Genomic DNA, 20,247 nt, shown 5'->3' on the forward strand with positions numbered 1-20,247 from the left:
CGTCCTGTGCCCAAGCTGAGGGGAGCAGCCAGGACACCACCCTAAGTCTTGGTTTCCCATCGTGCCCTGTGGTGATGGCTTCACCACCCAAAGGGACCATGCTCAGCTCCTTTTGCTGTTTCAGGAAGCAGCTGTGGGGGAAACAGTCCCATTTCAATGAATGAGATCCTTGTGATTGCTAAAGACTCAGAAGAGACCGTTGTCTCCCTGAAGGGCAAACCAGCTGCATTTGCCCCAACACCCAGATGCAGACAGAAATTTCTCATGTCTTGTTGTCTGGCTCAGATTTCAATGTTTTAGCTGCTCAAGTGTCAGATGGACTGTGAGAGCTGCAGACAGTTTAACTTAACTAGTTCGGTTAAGGAGAGGCTAAGAAGGAAGGAGAAGTCAACCCACTCATCACCAGGACTCAGAAAAAGAAAGACTTTATGGAGTTTGAGGGGAGTTTGAGGACACTCAGACAGGACCTGCTCCCCATCAGCCTCCGGGAACGAAGAGGTGGTTGCTGGGAGCTAGCACTGTCCCTATGTATATCCCCTCCCACGCAGGGCACAAAGGTGTGGAAGGAACTCCTGCCTCACCTCCATGAGGATATTGATGAAACTCCACCCTTCCTGAATCCATGGTGCATCTGATTTAGCAGAACCTCCTCTGCCCAGTCCCCAGCTCACTGTAAGAAAAAACAAAGCCAGGAGAGAAAGAAGGGGTTGTCAATAACTAGGGTGTGGTTGAAGAGGGGAGGAGTCCCTTGATACCTCAGCGACCTGGCTGGGGTTCCACACTGGAGGACGGTGAGCAGGGCCCCCCGCCAACCCTGGTCCAGCAGGAGACACATGTCCCAAGCCTAGCCAGTCAGAACACTCCATACCTGACCACAGTGGTTGGTTTGGAGATGGACACACAAACCAAATCAGTCCAATGAGAGTCAATTCTGAGATTTTTTTTTCTAAAGGCTTTATTTATTTGAGAGAGACACAGAGATAGCAACAGAGAGCATGAGCAGGGAGCAGAGGGAGAAGCAGCCTCCCTGACCCCGCCGAGCAGGGAGCCTGACGCGGGGCTCGATCCCAGGACCCTGGGATAATGACCTGAACCGAAGGCAGATGCTTAACTGACTGAGCCACCCAGGCGCCGCCAATTCTGAGATTTTTGCTGGGATTAGGAGCCAAGAAGCCATCCTTGCCATAAAAGGGATAAATCTTCCTGAAAATAAAGCCAAATCACAATGGAGAAGAGCCTGGAATAGCCCGGAAAGTAGGAGATTCACTTGCAAGAGCAAAGTTTTGTTGAAAGAAGAAATTATTTAGGTGTTCCAACAAATCGGATCTTGGAAGATTGACCAAAGAATTTGTTCTATAAATCGAAGAATAGAAAGGAAACAGGATATGACATCAGAACAGTTGCCCATCACACAGGTTTTCCTGGGTGTGGGGAAGGAGCTCAGAGAGATTTGGCGAGGTCAAAACTAGATTATAAATGTTGCATGGCTTCTCTGAGAAGAAACTCAGCTAGAGGGGCAGAGAGAGATCCCGGACCCAGAGAGGTAGAGGATACATCTGAAATCAGCAGGATTGTGCCCCAATCCCCAAGCATAGCTGACAGACTACGAGCCTCTCAGAGAAGTCCTAATTACAGCACAGAGCTTGTGGTGCTTCTAAAATAGGTCCACAAATTCTTCGACACCCCTCCCTTCAAAAGTTGGAGCCAAATTCCCCTCCACCTGGACTTGGTGACTCACTTCTAACAAATAGATCATGGTCAAAGCAACTGTATGGAACCTCCAAGTCTAGGTGGGTCATTAAGGGCATTGAGGGAGGCTTCAATCTTACTCTCTTAGATCACTAGCTCCAGGGAAGCCAGCTGCCATGTCGTAAGGACACTCTAACAGCCCTATGGAGACATCTGCGTGGCAAGAAATTGAGGTTTTCTATCAACAGCCAGCAAGAAATGAAAGCCTCCTGCCAAGGGCCAAGTGAGTGAGCCACCTTGGGAAAGGATCCTCCATGTCTTCAGATGATTGCAGCCCTGACCCTTATCTTGGCCATAACCTCTTGAGAGACCCTGAGCCAGAATCACCTAGCTAAGCAGCTGCCAGATTCTTAACCCACAGAAACTGTATGAGATAATAAATATTATTGTTGTTGTTTCAAACCACTAATTATTTTTTTTAATTTTATTTTTTTAAGTCATATCTCCACCCAACGTGGACTCAAACTTACAAGCCCAAGAGATCAAGAGTCGCACACTCTACCAACCGAGCCAGCCAGGCACCCCTCAAACCACTAAGTTTTGAGATAATTTGTTAACAGCAGTATATAACTAATCGTGCTAGACTGCAGCGAGATGCTTGGGCAGTAATGATTATGGCAAATAACCAAGAGATGAGCCTAAGGGGAGACTTATACCAAGCCCTGTACATTCCATGCTGTTGGCCAGAAGACAAGCTGAGAGTTCCTCACTCTCCTAGGAGACACTCCAGACCATGGGTATCATAGGTAGAAGATATAACACCCAGAAGCTTGGGAGTTAGTATCCAAACACCATGCCCAGAGGCCTGGCCTAACCAGCCGTGTCTCAGCCTATTGGGAAACGCAACATGCAAAGGCGGAATGAGAAGAGATTCTTCCGCACAGGATGGCAGTGCCTGGACCAAAGATCTCCTACGCCCAGGTGTCCAGCGGGGAGAGGGAAGGGAGAAGACGGATGAGGTACTCTGAAAGACTGAGAATTTACTCACAGAAAACTGAGTGAACTGAGAACTTTTAAACTAGAAATGAGAAAGTTACTTTGGTTGGTTGAGTTTAAGTTTATTCCACTGCCAAAGAGACGCGTTCATGAGCAAGTTGTGTTCAACTATAAGTAATAAATTTCTAGGGCGTCTGGGTGGCGCAGTTGGTTAAGTGTCTGACTCCAGCTCAGATCATGATCTCAGGGTCCTGGGATCGAGCCTGCATCAGCCCCAAGTCAGTGGCAGGCTCTGCGCTCAGCAGGGAGTCTACTTCTCCCTCTCCCTCTGCTCCTCCCCCTGCTATGCTCATGCTCACTCGTGCTCTCTCTCTCTTTCTCCCCCACCTCAAATAAATAAACAAAATCTTTTTTAAAAATTAAAATTAAAAAAAGGTTCTGTTTCCACACATCTGAGATGGACTATAAATTTTCAAACCACTACATATTCTTATTTATTTCAGACAAAGAAAAACAAAACGAATGCCCACGTACCCACTACCTCACCTAAGAAATAAGAAGTCAGTCTCCCCAGTACTCCTCCTGGACTGCTTTTCTGCTCACCCCCACAGGTAAATGCTATCCTGAGGTTTTTGGGTTTTTTTTTTTTTTTCATTTTCACTCCCATGCATTCCTTTTTACTTTAACTGCAAATCTGTCTCCTCAATAAAAAGTGCATTATTTTGCCTATATTTAATCTTAAAATAAATAGTACCATATTGCAATTACTTTCCTTCAAGTTCTTTTTCGTCTTAACATTATAGTTGTAAGATTCACCCATGGTGAAATTTGTAATTCCAGTGCATCTAGTTAATTCAATTTCTTAGTCTGTTTAAATGTACTATGGATACTGATTATTCCTCTTATCTTATTTTGAGCTTTCCAGTTTTGTCTAAACTTTCTTTTTTTATTATTTCTTGATAACTTTTTTTGAATTGATTCGATTATTGTTTCTACTGACTTGGAAGTGCACCTTTTATTTCTAATATGTAATAGTACATTTTTCAAATGTTTATGTCACAAAGTTTAATATTATTCAGCATTGTTATCCTTCCCCAGCAACTCAGCTCCAGCTGCATTATTGCTGACTCAGATTTTAGTTCTGCTTCAATTTTTACCCACAAATCAAATAGTATTGTGGTGCTTTATTTGGTCAATATTTGTTTATATTTACCCATTTGTTTACCAACTTTTGGACCATTATTCTCTTGCATCTCACACCTTCCTTTTGAAATCAGTCTCTTTCTTCCTGACAAAATTTGTAAGTCTGATGATAGTAAATGATCTCTTTTTTGTCTTGTCTAAAACTACCCTTGGTTTACCTTCCCTCTTGAATGCCAGTTTGTAAATAGTTCTAGAATGGCAAAATTATTTTCTTTTCACGTTTGAAGGTTTTATTGTATTACTCCACTGGCTTATATTGTTGTAATGAAGGTGTCTGTTGTCCATTTAACTATTATTTCTTTATAGATAATCTGTCTTTTACTTCTGCCCTCTTTTAATACCTCTTCTTTGTATTTGTTTTTATACTTTAAATATGGTGTGACTATGTATGGATTTCTTTTTATTTATTCTACTTGAGATTCGTTTTGCTTATTGAATCTGAGTAGTCATATCTTTCATTAATTTGGAAAAGTAATCAGCTATTATCTCTATAAATATTTTCTGTGTCCCCTCCTCTGTCTCCTCTCTTCTGAGATTCCAAATAGAAGACTTCGAATCAGGGCAGCTGGCTGGCTCTGGTGGTTAAGGGTCTGCCTTCAGCTCAGGTCATGATCCCAGGGTCCTGGAACTGAGCCTGCCCCTCCTCCCCCTTCCTCAGGACATAGCCCACCAAGAGCTTTATGCAGGGGTCCCAGGAATCATCTGCTGTCATCCAAGCCTCTGGGTTACTGAGACTTAAACCAACCACAAGGTAACCTCAAAAACCTTTGTTTTTGGTCTCTGAGGGTTTCCTTTATTTTCTAGTTCCCTTCACAATGCATTTAAATGGAGATGTGTAAACTTTACCCAGCATATCCAGGAAATTTGCAATGGGAGGGTTTGTTTTTTTCTAGGAGATATATGCCACCATAGTGTTCTTCCCACAAGTTTTTAAATCATTCAGTTTGCAATGTGTGGAACAGTTTGGAGAAGAGAAACACACAGAAGCAGGGAGACCTACTAGGAGACTACTGCAGAAATTTACACAAAAGAGGATAATAACTTAAAGAAGAGTGGTGGTAGCAGAGACAAACAGAAACAGATGGAGCTGGGAGATATTTAGTAAGTAAAATCAACAGGGTTTCAGACATCCAAAAAGAGATGTCTAGTAGAAAGTTTTAATAGGGGTTAGGAGGCCAGAGGAGAGATTCAGGTTGCATAGGATACTAGGAAATCTCTAAAAAACTGGTAACTAAATTGTTACCGAAACTCAAACTTGTCTGTGCACCTGAAGCCAATGTCTGAGACACCAGTTTTGAAGCAAAGAAAGTTCTATTATCAGCAGAGCAGCCATTTCCAAAGCTGCCTTGTCCTGTTGAACCTAGGGACAGCTTACAAAACGAAAGCCTTACATATGTTTGGGGAAGGAGGTGAGTATGTGAGAGGAAGGTGAGAGGTTTCTTGAAACCCTGAAAGGGGGCAATCGGGAGGTATGCATTTATTCCAGAGAATGAAGGGTCAATCAGGACCTGGTACATCAGAAAATTTCAAGACAAATGTTTTTGTCCAGCACTCATTAGTTTTCCACAGTCAGTGGGTAAACAGGGAGTAGGGGTGGAAAAGGCAAAGTTCACGATTGATAAGAGGTGCTAAAACATAAGTAGGGAACAAAACAGAAGGTAGACCTAAGTTAATAATGCAACTAACACAACTATAGTTCTGCTTATGCTTTCAAAGCAGGTCCAGGAACCAGGTGTCCAGACTCAAATTCACCAACATAGATACTTGGAAGAAAATGCAGAGGGAAGAGAGGAAGGTCTTAGGACCCAGCTTCGAGAAATACCAACATTTTAAGACCTCAGAGGAGGCGAAGGAAGCAACAGAAACTGAAAAAAGACAGGAGAAAGACCCAGAAGAGAGCTGTGGCTTTCACTGAGGCCAAGAGATGAGCATTTCCAAAGGGAGGAAGTGTCCAGCAAGTGTCCAGTGAAACAAAAGTCAAGAAAAATGACTGGGCATTCGTTTTGGTGACACGGGAAATTGGTGATCTTGCCTAGAGTCAATGAATGATAAAGGCAGGAGCGGTGCTCGCTTTGCCAAGCACATACACTAAAATTGGAACGATACAGAGATTAGCATGTCCCCTACGCAAAGATGACACGCAAATTCGCAAAGCATTCCATATTTTGAAAAAAGAAGAAAAAAGACGGGAGTGAATTAGGGAATAGAAAATGGACACCACTCCTTTGAGAAGTTTGGCTATGCAGGCGACGACAGAGAGAGGGCCTTCGCATTCGAAGAAAAGGGCTGGAGATGTGTTATTTTAAGAGGAGGGTAACTTTATAATGTTCTAAAGAAGACAGGAAGGAACCGGAAGAGGGAAAAGAAAAGCTAAGAGGCCGGGTCGAAAGAAATCCATAGTACGGGTAGACGAATTCTCTTGCATTACTACTGATCCACCAGGCTGAATGGACGTCCAAATTTCGGCGGTTTGAGTACCTACAGGCTTTCGGTCAAGGGGTTTTGGGGGGTTGGAGTTTTGCTCTGGTTTGTTTCTGCATGAAAGCCTTGCCTCCTCGGCCTTCTTCCCTTCTTTCCCCGCCCACTCGGTGTGTGTCCACCGCCCCCCGCCCGTCCCCGCCACTCCTTGCAATGAAATATACTGCCTTCTCTATGAATTCTTCCGGGTCGCCAGGCAGGGCCACGCCCAATCTCAATCCTGCCCGCCCCCCCATTGGAGCGCGCTTCCCGAAAGACGCATGCGCACAGAGGGCGTAGTCGTTTCCAAGATTGGGCACCCCCACTACCGCCACCAAATCTTGCGCAAGCGCGTTAGGTCCTGGTCGCTATGCGGGTGCTTGTGGGTGAGGGAGGGCAGAAAGGGAGAGTCGGGGGCGGGCTTATGGAACGGTTGAAACAAAGCTTGAGAGGTGGGAGGCAGTCTCTGAGGGAGGGCACTAAAACGTGCACAGGTAATCGTGCAGCGGCCTTGGCCTCCTACCCCAGGAAGCCGAATCTCCCCAGTCCCTGTGACCTGTGTCACCTCTGCATCGCGGGGAGGGGGCGAGAAGGAGGGGAAAAGTCTGAAGTCAGCTGGGATGGCAGCAGAGGACGGGGCCACAAGCGGGGACGGAAGGCGACCCCGAGAGGATAAATACCTCGTATTTTCTGGCCAGGTGGCGGGACTGGCTTCATTGGGACAGCCCTAACCCAGTTGCTGAAAGCCAGGGGCCACGAAGTGACGTTGGTCTCCCGAAAGCCGGGGCCCGATCGGATCACGTGGGTATGTCCGTCCTCTGGAAGCTCTGGGGGACGGTCCGGTTTGGCGGCGCAGGGCGAGCCCCCACAACCCCCCCCCCCCCCCCCCCCCCCCCCCGCCCAGCACTGTGTTTTCTCTGACAGGATGAACTTGCTACGTCGGGGCTGCCCCGCTGCGATGCCGCTGTCAACCTGGCGGGAGAGAACATCCTCAACCCTCTCCGAAGGTCAGCCACGGCCCTGAAGCTGATAGCCTTCAGAGCAGAGGGAGGACGGTGTGACCCTGATGAGCTGTGGAGAATGGAGATGTCAGATTGAGAACTAAACTCCAATCCCAAACTACTCATCCCGCCCCACTCTTCCCTGCACACCTACCTGCCCTTCTGCCCTCTCAGCCGTTGACTTTCGTCCTCACTTATAACTCAGGATGCCCAAAATATATTCATTTTCTTTCCCCAGGAAAGATGGACTATTTCTCTAAACCACAATGCAGGGTTTACCTAGAAATGGGTCTGGATGAGCCCCACGGAAAGAGAGCCCCTGTCAGAGAAAACACAGAGCCCCACGGAAAGAGAAAGGGATATGTTCATGGCTCATTTCCTTTTTGTTTCTCCTGCAGGTGGAATGAAACCTTCCAAAAAGAGGTTCTCAGCAGCCGCTTGGAGACCACCCAGATACTGGCTAGAGCCATCAACAAGGCCCCACAACCCCCCCAGGCCTGGGTCTTAGTCACTGGTGTAGGTATGTCCCAAATCACCACCTTTATATTAGCCAGAGGAAGAGAGGTCACAGTGAGGGGCTAGCTCAGGCCCTTCTAGCTCTACATGCCCCAGAGTGCTGGTCTTTTCCAAATACAGAACTTCCTAGGCCCTCCATCCATGCATATTTCTTCTGACCTTTGTGTACTTTCACTGAGAAATGGGGATCCCTAGAGGAAGAGGGGATAGTGGCACTGCTCCTGATGCCGGGAAAAGTCCCACCTACTCCCAAGTCCCTTGCCTGTCATGGCACAGTTCTTTAGGAACGGAATTCCTGATTCTTATATTTCACCATTGGGACGGGATAATTACAACTATAGAACATATGTCACCTGCTACTCCAAGTGTTTTATATGTATTACAGCATTTAATCCACAGGACCCCTAGAAGGTAGGTACTATTATGACTCCCATTTTAAAGATGCCAACAGAGAGCTTATATAATTTGCCTGAAGTCACAGGCTTAATAAATGGTGGAGCTCAGAGTGGATCTCCGGCAGCCTGGCCCCCAAGTCTTTGCTCTTAACCACTACACACTAGCAGCCCCTCAACTTAGCCCTGCAATTAAAGATAAGTTACCCCAGGGCAGCAACGGGTCAACCCATGGAGCAGCTCAAAGAGAAAGTATCTATGGCTCTGTCTTCCCATGGGAAGATCCCAGGGGCCGAGAAGGGTGAGACCAAGAGGAACAAGGGCCAGGCAGGACCGAGGATACTGGGGCAAACCAGTGCTGTTCCACCGGCAGCTTACTACCAGCCCAGCCTGACTGTGGAGTATGATGAGGACAGCCCAGGAGGGGATTTTGACTTTTTCTCCAACCTGGTAACCAAATGGGAAGCTGCAGCCAGGCTTCCTGGAGAGTCTACACGCCAGGTGGTGGTGCGCTCAGGTGAGAACCAGGCTTGGGTATCAGACAGGGTTGGAATGTCCACCCTGGGCTGGGGGCCTGGGGGCGTCAGGGGAGCTGAGCATCCAGAGTGAGAGGAGGCTGCCGTTTCTGGCCAGCCTGCAGGTGGGAGGACGCGAAGCCCCAGAGAAAGCTAAGTTGGCATGGAGACGGGGAGACCGGGAGAAACTGGAACAGCCTGGAGGTTGAGGAGCCTCACATGCTGTCCCTCTTGCCTGTTCTAGGGGTTGTGCTGGGCCGTGGGGGCGGTGCCATCGGTCACATGCTACTGCCCTTCCGCCTGGGCCTGGGGGGCCCCATTGGCCCGGGCCACCAGTTCTTCCCCTGGATTCATATCAGGGACCTGGCAGGAATCCTGACCCATGCCGTCGAAGCAAGCCACGTGCAGGGGGTCCTGAATGGAGTGGCTCCAGCCCCCACCACTACAAATGCTGAGTTTGCCAAGGCCTTCGGTGCCGCCCTGAGCCGCCCAGCCTTCATTCCTCTCCCCAGCGTGGTGGTGCAGGCGGTCTTTGGACGAGAGCGTGCCATAATGCTGCTGGAGGGCCAGAAGGTGGTCCCACGGCGGACACTGGCCACGGGCTACCAGTATTCCTTCCCAGAGTTAGGGGCTGCATTGAAGGAAGTCGTAGCCTAAGTGGGGAGGCTCCTGGCAGGGCCTGAGGCCTGCCCCTCTACAGAGGCTTCCTGGTTAGAGACTGAATACGCTCAGGTACTCCTCTGAGACCTGAAACCCTCTGGTTCTTAGGGATTCCCCTCCCTGCCCTCCTTCTCATTGTTCTGTTGCTCCACCTTATTTAACTGAGAGACTGTCCACAGTGTCACGGTTGCAGTCTCATCAAGCTGGGTCCTTAACCTCTTCAACTCCTTGTAAAAGAATTTCCAAGTTTGGTTTCCCTACGTGTTCCATTACTGTCCCAGGTATCCTTTATATGTTGTGTAGAATGCTCTGCTATTGAGGCAATAAAGATAAATTATCTCACAGGCTTTGGTTTGCTTCTTTGGCCTAGATTCTCCTGGAGTTTATGTCCGAGAAAATGCCGGATGACTCTTTCCCCTACGTGGGGCTCTGAACGTTATAATGGGCAACATCTCCCTTCTGGGTCCCTCCATTGCCAGAATGGTAACAAGTCTGGGGCATGAGGTTATAATAAAGGTGGAGACTAGAAAATGAGAGAAATGATGATCCAGTAACAGTGGGTTCTGTGGTCATCCTGCATACTTGTCCACACAGTGCCATTCGGGTGCATCAGAGGAAGAGACAAAGCCCCAGTCTAGAACAGCCTTCAGTCTATCACTGAACAGCAGTGAATAAAGCAATCACACATTGTCCTAAGTCAAGCTGCAGTAGGACAAAGCCAACATCCCTGTCTGTAAGAAGCTGAGGACTTGCCTCTCATCTGACTGGGACTTCAGGCAACCAGGGTCCCCAGCACAAAAGGGCAGATGATACCCCTGGCCTCCTGCCCTGGTTATTGGCCACAACTTAACCAGCAGTTCCCGTATCCCCCAATTTGGGCCATCTTAACCAATCTCCTTTCTTCCCAGAGGACTCTGGGCTGTCTTTGAGCCACCATCACCCCCTAACTAGCTTCTTTCCAACACACTTGCCCCCAGCTCAGGTCAATACGGGCTAGTGGAATAAAGCAGCAATGGGGAGGAGGGGTGAAGACCCTGGGACCCAGAGACTCTCCAGCATCATCCAGCTCCCCACACTGGTTGCTGGAACGAAGAACTGAGGTGGCAGTAGTCAACTTGCTGTCTCAGGGAGAAGTGACAGCCTGAAAAGGACCATGTCCAGGGACCTGCCACAGATCCCAGACAGCACAGAATCCAAGGGCACCTGAGCTACTTCTTTATCTGGTCTTGAGCTCTTTAGGAAGTTGATGGGCTCTGTATTGTTCCCAAGGGAATGACCCATCTCAAGGGGTAGAAGTAACAGAAAAGCGTATTTGGGGGCTGTGCTAAAGGAAGGTCTACTGACCAATGCTGTCCACGGATGAATGTGCGACCTGGAGGTAGTCAGGTTCCCTGCACAGGACTTTAAGCAGATAAAGGACAGGAGGGGCGCCTGGGTGGCTTAGTCAGTTAAGCAGCTGCCTTTGGCTCAGGTCGTGATCCCAGGGTCCTGGGATCAAGTCCCGCATCGGGCTCCCCGCTCTGCGGGAAGCCTGCTTCTCCCTCTCCCACTCCCCCTGCTTGTGTTCCCTCTCTTGCTGTGTCTCTGTCAAATAAATAAATAAAATCTTAAAAAAAAAAAAAAGATAAAGGGCAGGATGTAGGAATCAGGATGGAGAGGCAATGGTCTTATGTAACAGTGGTTGATCTGGTGGCCAGTCAGTTACCCTCCTTCTGACTTGGGATTCTTCAGTTTTCATTTTCCAGATAACTGGTTCATCTCGATAACAACCTCTGAAAACCCGCCCATCCCCCCCACACACACACACAGCAGAAGCGGGGCTCACTTTATGCCACATATGTGTTCTGTAGAGAAAATGCTGGGGTCAGATCACATTAACATTGTCATTGCAGAGCATGGCTTCATCAGTTTGGTGAACGCTCAACACTTCAGCAAGTGCATCTAACCGGGGACTTTCTGACACATTCGTTCATCTGTAAACACTTGAACACAACAGGAGAGCTGCCATTTACAGGAACCCTGAGAGTATTTTGGTAATGCAAACAGTCACCCCTAATTAACTGTTTTGTAAATGTGGATTTGGGGGGTTGCCCAAAAGGGACGCAGCCATTACAGGGCATATGATACTGAGGATGCAGTGTTAATTAAAATCTAGGGCCTAGGCCCTGGGGACAGAGGATCTTCAGCTCTGGCAAAGTGAGGTTTTGGTTAGGCAGCCTGTGCAGCCACAGACAGACACACCTGAGACTTGATGCAAGTACCTTTCCTCCGAGGAGCTTTCCTCTGTGTTCTCATTTCTCTTCCCAGCTGGCATTTTTAGCCCTGATTTACAAGCAGAAGTAAAGGCCAAGCAGCTCCATCAAGGTCACAGACAGACATAGCTGAGACCGGAAGCCAAGTCTCCCTCTCTGCCTTCTCCACCAGCTCCCTGCTGCCCCACTGTGACCCAGACCCCGTAACACCTCCCCAGGGCCTCCCCAGGGCCCAGCATTCCCTTCGATGCACCCAGCAGTCCAGCCAGGTCTGGGAAGCAACCTGTCCCTCTGGCATCCAGAGCCACAGCCAGGGGGAGGAAAGACTTCGCTTCCTTGCCACCTGCTCTTCGTTCCCCAACCGCCCCCTCGCCCCAAGCCTCCATCCCCAACTCAGTCTGAAGGAGGAGCCGGCAGTCCCCACTTCCAGGACCCGCTCTTCCCAGCGGGCCCCCACTCCCTACAGAAACCCTGTGCTATGGCAAGGTTGAGAACTTAAGGCTGAGCAGAACCTCTTGAGAGCTATCTGAGGTCCTGACTCAAGATGAGATCAAGTCCCACCAACTCAGAGTGAGTCTAGGTCAGGGTCTGAGCAGCACAAGGACTCTCACAGAAAGAGCCGAGCCGGGCCAGGCTGGAGCTGACCGGGTGGCAGGCAGGCAGTCGGGCAGGGGAGGCTCAGAAGTTGAGACTCAGCAGGGCCTCAGAGAGCTGGTTGATGTCCCGGCAGTATGGCTCCCGCTGCAGGATGAAGTCCACCTTGTGATCCTGGCCCCAGAACACCTCCAGCAGCTGGCGCCGCAGCCGCTCAGTCTCCCGGGTCTTCCGGATGCCACTGCTGCCTTTTTCCTCCTGCTGCCTTTCTTCTCTCCCCTGCTGCTGCTGCTGCTGCTGCTGACCGGGTTCTGCGACAGCCCTGGAAGGATGCTGAGCCTTAGAAGCCCCCTGTGCCCTGGGAAGAAGCAGAGGGTACACGAAGAGCTGATGAGCATCCTGGAGGGAAGCGAGAGCTCAATGGGCCTCCCAGGTAACGCTGGGGCCACGGTGAAGACGCAGTCCTGACGTTCCCCAAGCTGACCACTGAGTGGCAGCATCAAGCCACTTCCGAAGGGGAGAAGACCAGTCCCTTTAGAACCAGGAAGGTGAAGCCTGTCACTATTACGATCTAGTTCTAGTCTAATACAGTGATCGTTTCCATAATGGTCCAGCAGAGGGTGTGTGGAATACAACTGGCTGTAAGTAAAAGCAACCATGTTCCAAATAATCCACCAAAAATATGTATTAGGGGAAGCTCCCCTCCCAGCCAGGAGGGCCCAGATCAGGATGCCCCGAAAAGCAGTTAAAAGGCCAGGCCCACAGCAACCGAACCAGTACAGAACTAAGCTGGCCCAGATGAGGTCACCCTGCCCCCAAGACTCGGGATCTACAAGGTCCCTGCAGACAGAGGGCCAAGGCTGGGGGCTGCCTGGGAGAATGTGGGGCATTACCTGACTGGCTTCTTCAGGAACTCATCCAGTGTGGGGCCATTTCGCCCTAACGGGTCATCAGGAACCATGAAGAGGTTTCCCACAAAAGTGAAAGGCAGCAGGCTGGGTGCAGAAAGAGAACGTATGGTCACAGAGGGGCTCTGACGAACCTCCCAGACAGCTGAGACCAGCACCACCAGAAAACTACTGGCCACCATCCTTCGAGACCATATCAAGTCCCTTCCCAGAGTCTTCACCCGGTGGCGGAGCAGAACTGGTTTAGAGAAAGGTCTGAGTACACGCCCTGTTCTCAGGAGAGGGCTCTCACCGCTCCCTGATGATCGCCATCCACTTCTCGGACTCCTCCGCCAGGTCCCGGAACTGGTCATTGGAGACAATGACCCCATCGGTCTCTTCGGCCAGCTTCACCATGAACCTGTCTCAAAAATCACAGCAGCCGTTCTGGGATTCTCCAAGGCCCCAACCCTAAGGAGTATTATCGACTCCCATGACCCACTTCTGCAGATGGAGATCTGGCCCCCCACCTCACCTTGACCCAGCCACCAAGTGCCTGCCAGATTTAGGTGCCACGGGTTGGAGAGGAAACAAAGATGAATCCAGGATGGTGTTCCAATAGCATCCCCTCCACCTACCACAATCCTCCACCCAACACTTTGTGCCTCATTAGTGAGAGACAGTGAGATCTGGCTCCAGCCCTGTCTTCTTCTACCCTACCCCACCAGTCAGTCACACATCTATCGGGTTCTTCTCTTGAAAAGCGTTCCACTCTGCCCCTTCTTTTCCAGTCATACTGTTACCCTTAGCTATCTGGACACTGCAGCTGAGACACTGCATAGCCTCCTGATAAGAGGGTCCCCTGACCCCAACCATTTACCACCCTTCAGTCTCTCCTGCCTTCCCCTCAACAAATCTCTCCCCTGCTTGCCCTTTAATCTACCGAGTAAAGTCCACATGCCCAGGCCTGGCAGCTAGGGCCTTCGAAGCCCAGCTCGAGCCACCCTTACAGCCTTATCTCGCCTGGTATTCCTAATGAACTTTCAACTCTGCCAAAATCAATGATCAGATAACACCCCGTTCTCCAAACATGTCCTGTGCTGACTGCCACGTTTCTCAAACTATTCCCTCCATCTGGAGGTGCTTCCCTAACCTCACTGAGGAACAGAATCACCAGGGAACTTTTAAAAAAAGAGATGTCTGGGCCCCACTTTCGTTAATTCTGACTCCACAAGACTGGAATAGGACTCACGAGGCAGTGGATGGGGGTCTTTTCTAACAAGTTTAGAAACTAAAAGATGCAGCCTAGCCCAAGTCCTCAATGGACAAAAAACTGGCAAATCCCTCCCTTCCCAGAAAACTCCTACCAGAAGGGGGCTCCCTTTCCTCCAAGCTGCCACTGTGTTTGGTGTAGGGTTTGTGTGGGCTGCGAAGTCAATGATGAGGCCCACCCTAATTCCCAGCGTCTTCACCTCCTTCTGCAGGCCCTGCGCCTACTGCTAGGCGCTAAGTGAGCAGCCAGTATTGGAAAGACAGTGTGGCACCCAGGACACTAGTAATCCAGATTCAGTGTAACATGTCTGGTTCTGAGTTTCTGTCTGGGAAACAAATGAAGGTATATCCATGGTCTCATAGGATATACAAAAGGCATTTGCTGGTTAAGGGTATTTTACTATCGTGTTACTTCATCTGTTGCTCAGCACTACTCATTCAGTAGGCCTATGCCACGCACCACTGTGTCATTCACTGTAACCAGACAAAATTCCAAATTCGCATTGGGCTGTCTGCCTACTGGGACCTACGTAACTGTACAGACACGTGCCTTTAAAACTCATTACAACTGACTCGCTCTTCAGTTTCAATTCTGTGTCAGTGCTGGTGTGGAAAGGTTCCATATCTTGGATAATCTGTGAAATCTAGACATAAAACAGAAGAGCATTGGGAGAAAGTGAACTGCCTTTTTGTAGAATACCATTTGCTTGTTAGGGAGGAAACGTTGTTTGAAAAGACAAAATATGTAAGCACTATAGTTTGGAAACTAGTTTTTCTTTAAAACTGAAAATCCTAGAGGATAAAGAACTTGTAGTAGTAAAAATTTTTTAACTGGTTAATTGGGTTTTAAAATCTGCCCATTTCTGGGGCGCCTGGGTGGCTCAGTCAGTTAAGTGTCCGACTCTTGATTTCGGCTCAGGTCATGATCTCAGGGTCGTGGGATGGAGCCCCGCATCGGACTCTGCACTCAGTGTGGAGTCTGCTTGAGAGTCTCTCTCCCTCTCCCTCCACTCCTCCCCTCCACCCCCTCCCACCTCTGCTCTCCCTATCTCTGAAATAAATAAATAAAATCTTTAAAATCTGCCCATTTCCCCACTGTGTAAACTCTGGGGAGGGAATGTGCCCTGCATTTTTCATTTAAACAATTTGGCAGTTTTAAGTTCTCACTTTTCCTTTGCCATGTAATAGCCTTGGTCAAGAGAGCTAACCACTCTTACCCTATGGCTGTGGTTCTGTAGGACAGAGACGAGACCCACTGCCACACTAGATTGGGTCTGTGAACAGTTAAGGAATATCACTGTACACTTGCCTAGTACCTTGAGTGAGGCAAGCACATCCCTTAGCTCCTTTTGATATTCACAAGGAGGGTGACCAAACGAAGAGGACCCTGAGACAAAGAGGTGAGCCCGCTAAGAGAAGGGTCCACGGGCAGAGTCAATGAATAGTACAACTTGGGGCTCAAATTCAGATCTTCCGATTCTAAGTCCAGTGACCTTTCTGTCAGAACATGTTTTGTGTACTCTTACAATCCATGGCTTGTGTCTCTTCATTTGACTTGTGATTTGGAACATTTACCCTGGCGATTCCAGAACGTTGGGGAATTTCTCTACATGTTTGGAAATGTGGGTTGTCAGAAGGTACTTGTCAGTTACTTATGTCACCAGCTTTCCATTAAACTAGGATTTTCTAGACAGGAAAGCACTACATAAATACCAGGCAGCATTCAGCTTGAGGAACGAAAAATGAATGAATGGACACACACTATTGTCCACCATCTGTCTCATCACGCCTGCGGGGCAGGTTTACTGACCCATTCGTGCAGGTCCACAAAGGAATGACTGGCCATTTCCCCACTGCCCAGGCTTAGAGACAGCACAAGGGGTCAGGAGCTTCTGTCTCTCCCTCAGTTCCCCCACTGTGTTCCTGGAATCTCAAGACGGGGGCCAGGAGAGAAGCAAGTACCTATCATCATAGGAGGAGATCCTCTTGCCATCCATGACTCGGGAGGGAGTGAGGGAGAGCAGGCTGAGGGAGTACAGCTTTTGCAGGAAGTGGCCCTCTAGAGAAACACAGGCGCACAACGGGGTTATCCTCAGGCCGCAGCGGGGCCTATCCCAAGTTACAAAAGACCAGGCCCAACTCACCTCTGACCTTGGCATCCTTACTGAAGCGCCACTGAGGCACAAAGACGGTTATGTCCCGGTGGCCTCGGTCCCAGAAGTACTGCACAGCAATGGCGATGCCCCGGCTGGAGAAGTAGTGTTGGAGGCCGTGCCTGCAGTGGGGAGCGGTCAGTGCTCCGGGGCCCCAGAGGAGGGGCCGCTCAGGGTCAGGAACTCTGCTCAGATCATCCCTCCCACGCCCACCCCGGATCCTCAGGCCCACCGGGTACTCACACCATGGCCACATTGCTGCCGTCGATGACAATGTGACGGAGGTCTGGCTGGCCGGGGACATTGGCAAGGCACAGGGTAAAAGGGTCCTGCAGGGCCTCCTGGAAACGCTGCGTGCCGGTCACCAAGTTGCCCCCGCGCGAGCCTCGTTTCCACGGAGACCCACGACCCCGCGCTGCGACCTGCTGTTTATCTCCCCTGTCTCCTCGGTCTCCACAGTGCCACGGGGGTTCGGGCGCAGGTGGAGGGCTAGGCACCCTCGGAGGTGAGGCTTTCCCGTTGTGTAGCCGCTGCAGGAGGGAGGCTCCCCGGGGCTGAGCTGCCCTCTGACAGGGGCCCTGGGCACCAGGAGGCTCGCCCTGGACACATACCAACCTTCCTCTGTCCTGAAGCACCCCCTCCTTGCCTAGGGCCTTTCCTGTCAGGGGCCCTACCTGCCCTGCCATTCCTCCTCCTGACTGTGATCTGAAGGCCCCTTCTTTCTCCCAAGCCTCTTCCCCAGACAGTTCCTTCCACCCCAAATCCATCTCCCTGGGACCACCCTGCTTCCCTCCCTCCTTCTCCATAACCTGTCTCTCTCCCCTCGACTCTCGCCACCCCGTAGGTCCAGGGTCCAGGGACTCCCTGCCTTCACTCGAGGGAGCTCTGACGCCCTGGTACTGAGCACCCAGTGGGCCGGGACTCCCCCCGCCGCAGGGGGGCAGTGCCTGGGGCCCCTGCCCCCTGGCTGCCTCCTGCACCAGGCTCAACAGTTCCTCCTGGACAGCTAGGGGCAGCTGCAGCAGGGCCTCTCTGTGGGCATCCCCATAGGGCTGCAACAGGGCCGAGAAGTCTCTCAGCACTCCAGCACACTGGGAGGCTCCAGGGGCTCGCCCCGGCCGAAAGTCCCAGCTCAGCCGCTCCACCAGCTCCTCCACTCTGCTCTGAGCCATGACGAAGGCCTCGGTCAGGCCACTGACCATCAGCGAACCGGGGGGCCCTGGGACGAGGTGGGCTGATGTGCTCCAGACCAGACAATCAAGGAAGAAGCCCTGGGCTCCCAGGAAGATGCAATGCAGTTTGGGTGGATAGTGGACTTCATCCTGCAGCTCTGGGCTGCAAAGACCCTTCAGGAACTCCTGGGGGAGGAATGGGCAGGTAGGGAAAAAGGAGACTGCTGCAATTCTACATGGCCCAGTAGCCTCCTCAAGCCCAGTGCATCCCACCCTGAGCTCCAGGATGCCTGGGCAGAACAACGGAGCCCCATAGATCCTGACAAAGGTAAGGATTAAAAAGGGATCAAGAATCCATTTCCTTCCCTTTTAAGCTGATAGTCTATGGCTAATATTTCCATTTAGAACTTGATTCAACTTAAGGTACTATTATAATTAACTGATTATAATTAACAAGGCTGTCTCCCTAAATATTTATGCATGTGTATGTGTGTTATATATTTCCACCATAATGACTGTCATTGCTAACTTTTGCTGAACTCATGCTTTATCTCATTCACGGTAAGCCCAATGAGGAGGACACTGCTATTATTCACATTTCATAAATAAGGAAACGGGAGACTCTGTCACAGGGCTGGTAGGTGGTGGAGCTGTACTGGAACCTCTGACCGAAGGAAGCAATGTGGCCTGCCTTCCCATCCCCCACTGAATTCCTTGGTGGGGCCTGCTTGCCCAACTGGATCATCTCCCAGTCACAACTGATTTGAGCGAATCACCTGTCGCTAAGTCTTGGCAGAACCTGGCTCATCACGGCTGAAATGAAACCAAAACTCCACAGAAATACAGATTTGCAAAGTCCCTCAAAGTTCAGAGCCACTGAGGTTGCCAGTAAGACAACCAAGGAGTGGAGATCCTCCCCAGCAGACCCTCCTCTCCTCTGCCTCCGTGTAGGGGAGGGAGTCACTGTTCCCTGAAGGGGCAGAGAGGGGTGTTCACCTTGGCTCTGCTGGCGTTCTCCTTGGGGCCCTCCAGCTGCAGCCAGATGTGAGGGTTCTCAGGACAGTCCTTCGGGAGGACACTCATCCCCACGCTGAAGATGCGCTCCACGTACGGTTGGTGCTCCCGCACCTTGTCCTCAGCCTCCGCAGACACAGCAAAGCGGTCAGGGGACGGTGAGCCAGCCCCCCACGTAGGCATGGCTGCTTGGCCACCCAGCCCTGGAAGGAGAGAAGGCAGCTCAGAGCCTCCTCGTCCCCTCAACCCAAATTTTGGTCTCCCAGCCGACACCAGCTATCAACAGGTCGCACCTAGTTACCCATCTAGTAAACACCCTGGGTCCATCTAGGAAAGGAATGTCAGATTATGCGGAACCGGGTCTTCTCTCCGAGAGGAAGTCATGGGCAAACAAGGCTGCCTGTTGGGGATGGGCATCTGGCCTTTGGAAAAGGCTGACCAGGGCCCTAAGCAGGAAGAGTGGGGGGCTCCAGCTCGGTCTGGAGGCCAGAAGTGAACAGATGACAAAACAGTCTCTCTCCTCAAGGTCTCTGCAGTCCCCGGGTCCAAAGCGGCCTCTTAAAGACGAATCCTCACCGGGGCTTGAACTGTGATGTCCTCTGGAGTCCCTGGTCTGCCATTTCCAAGGTTCTAGCCCCTCCCACCTCTCCCCCTCCCTCCGCTGTCCGCCGCTCCTCTCCGGCGCGCTACGGCCCCACCCGGGGCCCAGGGGCCAGGCCGGGTACCGCCCACAGCCGCCTGCGGCCGCCGCCCCTCCCCCCGGCCGCGCTCTGCACTGGGGCCTCCGGCTCGGCTCCTGCGGCCCGGGCGCGGGGGAGAGCGAGCCTACCCGCCTCGGCCGCCCGCTTCGGCCTCAATCCCGCCGGCGCCTCTCGGTGCCTGCCGGCCCCCGCTTCGCCCGCGCCCCAGGCCCAGAGGAGAAGGGCGGGGGCAGGGGGAGGGCCGAACCTGGGCGGGCCTTCCCGAAGTCCTCACCCAACGGGGACCTGTCTTCACATCTCGACCAGTTTTTTGAGTCACTTCCTGGCCCGGGGTGGAGTCAGCCAGACCCCACCCCGCGCTGGGCCGGCTCCGGGCCCTAGCGCGCTCCTGCCGCCCGGCTCCTCCCCGGCCCCGCCTCCCCGGCCGGCCCACTCGCCCGCAGTTCCGCCGGGCTCCGCGTCCAAGCCTGGCTGAGGGGCTCTCCTCTCCGCGTAAGTCTGGGTTCTCGCTCATTCTGAGCAGCTGTTTCTCGGGAGAGAAGAGCCACTCGTTGGGAGCTGGAGGTGAAGAAGGCCTTAAAGGGACTAATCCATTACCTTCGGATGAAAATATGGAAGACCAAGGAGAGAAAGAGACTGACCCACGGTCACAAGATACTGACACCGTTGGCCCAAGCACTTTCCACCAAAACAATTGTGGGGAAAAGACAAGGGCGCCCGCTTTTTTCCAAGAGCGGAAAGGGGCCACTGAGGGCCGTTGACTAGCAAGGGAT

The 20,247-nt window shown here is 51.3% G+C and overlaps 2 protein-coding genes and 1 non-coding gene across 8 annotated transcripts; 2 read left to right on the top strand and 1 right to left on the bottom strand.

The window, feature by feature from the left end:
* Positions 1-5,951: 5,951 nt before the first annotated feature.
* LOC114217998 (U6 spliceosomal RNA) lies at positions 5,952-6,056 on the top strand. The gene has a single exon (XR_003611082.1). It is a non-coding gene; the product is annotated as a U6 spliceosomal RNA (small nuclear RNA).
* Positions 6,057-6,644: 588 nt separating this feature from the next.
* SDR39U1 (short chain dehydrogenase/reductase family 39U member 1) lies at positions 6,645-9,773 on the top strand. Of its 3 annotated transcripts, XM_088024657.1 has the most exons (7): positions 6,645-6,731; positions 7,044-7,150; positions 7,270-7,352; positions 7,745-7,769; positions 8,423-8,555; positions 8,628-8,771; positions 9,014-9,773. In XM_088024657.1, the coding sequence occupies exons 1-7, from the start codon at positions 6,716-6,718 to the stop codon at positions 9,424-9,426; spliced, it is 921 nt and encodes a 306-aa protein (XP_087880783.1). In that variant the 5' UTR covers positions 6,645-6,715; the 3' UTR covers positions 9,427-9,773. The 3 variants fall into 3 exon arrangements, with proteins under 3 accessions (XP_087880783.1, XP_027970740.1, XP_027970739.1); XM_028114939.1 differs by lacking the exon at positions 8,423-8,555 and having other exon boundaries at positions 7,745-7,866; XM_028114938.1 differs by lacking the exons at positions 6,645-6,731; positions 8,423-8,555 and adding an exon at positions 6,768-6,839 and having other exon boundaries at positions 7,745-7,866.
* Positions 9,774-11,250: 1,477 nt separating this feature from the next.
* On the bottom strand, positions 11,251-19,789 carry KHNYN (KH and NYN domain containing). 4 transcript variants are annotated; one of them, XM_028114838.1, is made up of 8 exons: positions 19,722-19,789; positions 18,756-18,976; positions 16,831-17,945; positions 16,579-16,709; positions 16,397-16,493; positions 13,476-13,583; positions 13,169-13,270; positions 11,251-12,633 (listed from the first exon to the last, which is right to left on the bottom strand). In XM_028114838.1, the coding sequence occupies exons 2-8, from the start codon at positions 18,954-18,956 to the stop codon at positions 12,360-12,362; spliced, it is 2,028 nt and encodes a 675-aa protein (XP_027970639.1). In that variant the 5' UTR covers positions 18,957-18,976; positions 19,722-19,789; the 3' UTR covers positions 11,251-12,359. The 4 variants fall into 4 exon arrangements, with proteins under 4 accessions (XP_027970639.1, XP_027970641.1, XP_027970638.1 ...); XM_028114840.2 differs by lacking the exon at positions 19,722-19,789 and adding an exon at positions 19,603-19,683; XM_028114837.2 differs by lacking the exon at positions 19,722-19,789 and adding an exon at positions 19,067-19,412.
* Positions 19,790-20,247: the final 458 nt, after the last annotated feature.

Source organism: Eumetopias jubatus, unplaced genomic scaffold, assembly GCF_037043125.1.
Source record: "Eumetopias jubatus isolate StellerSeaLion01/CBP00866 unplaced genomic scaffold, mEumJub1_p1.0 scaffold_7, whole genome shotgun sequence".
Lineage (NCBI taxonomy): Eukaryota > Metazoa > Chordata > Mammalia > Carnivora > Otariidae > Eumetopias > Eumetopias jubatus.

Excerpts from the sequence above, each read along its gene's own strand:
- KHNYN (XM_028114838.1), bottom strand. The coding sequence starts at position 18,956 with ATGCCTACGTGGGGGGCTGGCTCACCGTCCCCTGACCGCTTTGCTGTG. Across the intron at positions 17,946-18,755 it reads AGAACGCCAGCAGAGCCAAG|GAGTTCCTGAAGGGTCTTTG; the intron begins GTGAACACCCCT and ends TTCCTCCCCCAG. Across the intron at positions 16,494-16,578 it reads TAAGGATGCCAAGGTCAGAG|AGGGCCACTTCCTGCAAAAG; the intron begins GTGAGTTGGGCC and ends GTGTTTCTCTAG.
- SDR39U1 (XM_028114938.1), top strand. The coding sequence starts at position 6,770 with ATGGAACGGTTGAAACAAAGCTTGAGAGGTGGGAGGCAGTCTCTGAGG. Across the intron at positions 7,151-7,269 it reads GGCCCGATCGGATCACGTGG|GATGAACTTGCTACGTCGGG; the intron begins GTATGTCCGTCC and ends TTTCTCTGACAG. Across the intron at positions 7,867-8,627 it reads GGTCTTAGTCACTGGTGTAG|CTTACTACCAGCCCAGCCTG; the intron begins GTATGTCCCAAA and ends TTCCACCGGCAG.